The following is a 4,954-nucleotide window of genomic DNA, read 5'->3' on the forward strand; positions in this document are numbered from 1 at the left end:
TATTGTTTCTATGTTTTGTTTTATTGATTTAAGCAATTAGAGATATAAATTTTCCCCTAACTACTGCTTTGGCTGCATCCCATAACTTCTTCAAAAATTTAGATTCTATACCATTTGGTGCATTATGTTTAGTCTTCATTGTCTATGATACCTTTCAGTAAGATATAGTTTCCTTCCTTATTTCTTATAATTCGATCTATTTTTGCTTTGGCTGAGATCATGATTGCTTCCCCTGTTTTCTTTGCTTCAGCTGAAGCGTAATGAATTCTGCTCCAACCCCTTACCTGTATCCAGTGTGCATCTCTCTGCTTCAGATGTGTTTCTTGTAAACAATATATTGTAGGATTCTGTTTTTAAATCCATTCTGCTATCTGCTTCCATTTAACAGGTGAGCTCAACCCATTCACATGTATAGTCATGATAACTAATCGTATGTACACCTCCATGCTATTTTTCCCTTGTTCATCCCCCTCTCTATCTTACCTCTCACCAGTTCCCTCCGCATAAGTGTCCTACTTCTGATTACCATATCCCCAAACCCATCTGCCTTTTTATAAGCCCCTCCTCCCCTTCTCTTATATCATCCCTTTTTACTTCCTTATAAGACAGATTTCTATATTCAACTGATTGTGTGTTATTCCCTCTTATAGCCAATTCTGATGAGAGTAAAGTTTAAGCTTTGCTCACCACCTTTGCCTACTTTTCCCTCCATTATAATAGCTCTTATATACCACATTTATGTGGGATAATTTACTTCAATCTATCACTCCCCTTCTTTCTTCCAGTGCAATCTTCTTTCTCCCTTTTATTTTATTTTATTTTTTGGGATATCATCCTATCGAAGTCAACTTATATCCACATCCTCTGTCTACATACACTCTTTCTAATGGCTCTTATAGTAATAAAGTCCTTAAGAGCTACAAACATTATCTTGCCAGATAGAAATATAAAGAGTTTAACTTTATTGAATTTCTTATGCTTTCTATTTCTTGTTTCTTTTTTACCTTTTTATGTTTCCCTTGAGTCTTGTGTTGGGAGGTCAAATATTTTATTCAGCTCTGGTCTTTTAATTAGGAATGCTTGAAAGTCTTCTTTTTCATTAAATGTCAATTTCCCCCATCCCTGAAAGATTATATTCAATTTGCTGGGTAGACAACTCTTGGTTCTAATACTAACTCCTTTGCCATCTGGTATATCATATTCCAAGCCTTCCATTTTTTTGTTTTATTTTTTTAATGTGAAAGCTGCCAAATACCATGTAATCCTGACTGCAGGTCCACAATATTTGAATTGTTTCTTTTTGACTGTTTTCAGTACTTTCTCTTTGATTTATGAGCTATGAAATGTGGCTTTGATGTTCCTGGAAGTTTTCATTTTGAGATCTCTTTCAGGTGGTGATCAGTGAATTATTTTAATTTCTACTTTGCCCTGTGGTTCTAATAGATCAGGGCAGTTTTCTTTGATAATTTCTTGAATGATGTTGCCCAGTCTTTTTTGTTTGTTTGTTTGTTTTGTTTTGTTTTTTAATCATGGTTTTCAAGTAGTTCAATAATTCTTATAGTATCTCTTTTGGATCTATTTTCTAGGTAAATTGTTTCTTCCAATGAGAAATTTCACATTTTCTTCTGTGTTTTGACTTTTTAAACATATCTTTTTTTAAAACATACGTTTTTAAACATATCTTGATATCTCATAGAGTTATTAGCTTGTACTTGTTCAATTCTAACTTTTAAGTAATTACTTTCTTCAGTGAGCTTTTGTACTTCCTTTTTCCTTTTGACCAATTCTATTTTTTAGGGAGTTATTTTCCTCAGTAAATTTTTGTACATCTTTTCCCATGCTACTGACTCTTTTCCCTGCCATGATTCTCTTCCATTACTATAAATTCTTTTCCCAATTTTTCTTCTACTTCTCTAATTTGCTTTTTAAAAGCTTTTGTAAGCTCTTCCATGAATTCTTTTTGGTCCTGAGACCAAATTACATTTTTCTTTGATGCTTTGCATATATCCATTTTGACACTGCTGTCCTCTTCCAAGTTTATACCTTGAATTTCCCTTTCACGGTAGTTACTTTCCATTTTAAAATTACTTTTGTTTTGTTTTTGTTCTTTTGTTCATTTTGCTCATCTTTTTCTGCCTTTTTACATAATTTAGTGTTTGTATATGAGAGCTGGGCTCTGGTCCTTCATTGTCCCAAGCTTTTTTGCTGAGGCTCAGAGTCTTACTACTGACTTTCACTGGGCTTCAGAGCTTAGCTGTTTGCTTTCACTGGAGGGTAGACTGCCTTTCTGGCTTATACTGGGGAGTGGGGCCTCCCTGTTGGCCTCCCCTGGGGGTGGGGTTTAGCTGCTGGCCTGCGCCAGGGGTGGGGCATTTCTGCTGGGTTGCTATTGCAACAGTCTTTCTGGTAGTTGGCCCTGGAGGAGGGCTTTTGTTGCTGGTGGGCCCCAGGAGTGGGGCCCTGCTGTTGGGTTGCTATGGAAATAGAGCCTCTGTTAGCAAGCCCTGGAGGAGAAATCTTATTGCTGATCTGCCCCAGGGTTGGGGCCCTAATGCCAAGTTGTTACAGAAGCAGTGTCTGTCTGCTGGCAGACCCCAGGGGCAGTGTCTTGCTGTTGGCCAGCCTGAGGTGGGACTTCGCTGTCAGTAATGGGGTCAAGGCCTGCCTGGTGGCTTGTGCTGGGGTTGGGGTCACTGGAATGGGGCCTTGCTGCTTTGCACAGACTGTTTGCTTGCCTAGGAGGCTTTTGGTTTGTAGGAGGGAGGGGCTGGTAGATTGCCCCAGGCTTGGAACCTTGCTGTAGATCCCCTGCAGTGAGGCTGGCTGCTGCTGCAGATGCTGGTGCTCTTCGACCTTGCAACCCTCCCATCTCTGAGACCAACCTTTCCTGCCATGCTGTTAAGCTGCTTTCCTGCTCCTAGATCAATGCTGAGTCATTTGTTGGGTGGGGGATGTGGAAGTTTCAGGGGGTTCTTTCCTCACTCTGCCATCTTGGCAGTGGAAGTCATAATTAATATTTATAATGCTTGAAGGTTTGAAATCTATTTTATATACATTAGTATAATTATGCCATATAATATACTGATGAAGGAGTTAATAGTGGTATTATTATCATACCCATTTTACATATTAGTAAACTGAGGTTTTTAAAAGTTAATTGCTTTTTCTTAATCATATTGCTATAGTAAGTGAAATAGTAAAATTTTTTGAAACCAGGTATCAGCTAACTCTAAGTTCAGTATTCTTACCATTTTATCATACTGTTTCTAAATCCAGAATGGAGAAAAAAAAACAAAAGGTCGTAGCAGGGTTCGTATAGACTCTGGCATGATCTGTGATTGCCATTTCTCATGCTCAGATTTTCATTGGCTGCTCCTTATTTTTATGTATTAAATGTTGGTCCCAATAATCATCACCTCCATAATCTATGTGGTACTCCATAAGTACGTGGTATTATTCCATGGACATAGTTGTTCCATAATATTCTATTTCCATGCTTCATTATGACATGTTGGTGATTTTGGGTTTTTAAAAGCAATGCTGATAGAGCATGAGCTATGAGAGGTTCTTCAATGCTAGAATGACTTAAAGTAGGGTCTTAGGAACTAATTATGGCCATTCAAATATAGGATCAATCTAACTAAATACAAAAAAGCAGAAACAAAAACAACAACCACAACAACAAAACAACTCATTACTAGTAGGTTGGCTGTGCAGTGACAATTATTTGTGCATGACGAAGTGTAAAAAAGGAAAATGGAAAACTGGCCTCAGACCTGTGTATTCATCTTTCATTTCTGTGATGATGGTGACAGTGTAATAGAAAAGGAGGCAAGGGGTGCTGACAATCACACAGTTTTTATACCAGACATCTGTAAACATCAACTTAGTTTATTGCCATTCTAAATGTGAGACCAATGAGTGGGAATATAACTTGAGGAACTGAATGCTATCTATCCTAACATTCTAACCATAAATGGAACTAAAAATCAAAAGCTAGTTACTAAAGGGGTAGGTGGCTGCCATGTCCTCCTTTGAGAGACACATAAAAGAGTCAGAAATTATTTCATCATGTATTCAGAGGCAAGAAACATCATTTTATGAGTCATTTCATCACCTTACAGTTTACACTTAACTATAAGCTTTTTACAAAAATGTTACTATCAACTATGCCCAAAGGGCAATCAAACTGTGCAAAGATACCCATTGACCCAGCAACAGCACTTCTAGGTCTGTATCCCAAAGAGATGCTACAAAAAGGGAAAAGGACTCACATGTACAAAAATATTTATAGCAGCTCTTTTTGTGGTGGCAAAGAATTAAAAATGCAAGGGATGCCCATCAATTGGAGAATGGCTGAACAAGTTGTGGTATATGATCGTAATGGAATAATATTGTCCTATAAGAAATGATGTACAGGTGGATTGCAGAAAAAACCTGAAAAGACCTACATGGATTGATGCTGAGTGAAGTGAGCAGAATCAGGAGAACATTATGCACAGTAGCAGTAACATTGTGTGGTAGTCAACTATGATTAACTTAGCTCTTCTCAGAAATACAATGATCCAAGACAATTCCAAAAGATTCATGATGGAAAATACTATGCACATCCAGATAAAGAACTGATGAAGTCTGAATACAGATTGAAGAATACTGTTTTCACTTTATAAAATATTTTTCCCATCTTTTCTTCCCTTGCATTCTGTTTTCTCTTTTACAACATAACTCATGTGGAAATATGTTTTACATGATTGCACAGATACTACCCTATATCAGATTACTTACTGTTTTGAAGAGAGGAGAGGGGAGGGAGGGAGGGAAAATTTGGAACTCAAAATCTTTCAAAAATGAGTATCTAAAATTTTCTCTGCACATAATTGGAAAAAATATTATCTAAAAAGTTACCAACAAAATAATTGCAAATTATATACCAATCCTATGTTGCAGAGGACAA

The 4,954-nt window shown here is 37.1% G+C and overlaps 1 protein-coding gene across 1 annotated transcript; it reads right to left on the minus strand.

Annotated features, from left to right (window-relative positions):
• Nucleotides 1–2,264: 2,264 nt before the first annotated feature.
• Nucleotides 2,265–2,869, minus strand: LOC114052133 (acidic proline-rich protein PRP25-like). The gene is made up of 2 exons (XM_027874637.1): nucleotides 2,567–2,869; nucleotides 2,265–2,474 (listed from the first exon to the last, which is right to left on the minus strand). The coding sequence occupies exons 1-2, from the start codon at nucleotides 2,867–2,869 to the stop codon at nucleotides 2,265–2,267; spliced, it is 513 nt and encodes a 170-aa protein (XP_027730438.1).
• Nucleotides 2,870–4,954: the final 2,085 nt, after the last annotated feature.

The sequence above is a fragment of the Vombatus ursinus genome, unplaced genomic scaffold (genome assembly GCF_900497805.2).
Source record: "Vombatus ursinus unplaced genomic scaffold, bare-nosed wombat genome assembly UNPS02014807.1, whole genome shotgun sequence".
NCBI lineage: Eukaryota > Metazoa > Chordata > Mammalia > Diprotodontia > Vombatidae > Vombatus > Vombatus ursinus.

Bases quoted from the DNA above. Each gene is read 5' to 3' on its own strand.
- LOC114052133 (XM_027874637.1), bottom strand. From the start codon at position 2,869: ATGGGAGGGTTGCAAGGTCGAAGAGCACCAGCATCTGCAGCAGCAGCC. The intron at 2,475-2,566 runs GTAACAACTTGG...CTATTTCCATAG, and splicing joins AGCAGACAGACACTGCTTCT to CAACCCAACAGCAGGGCCCC.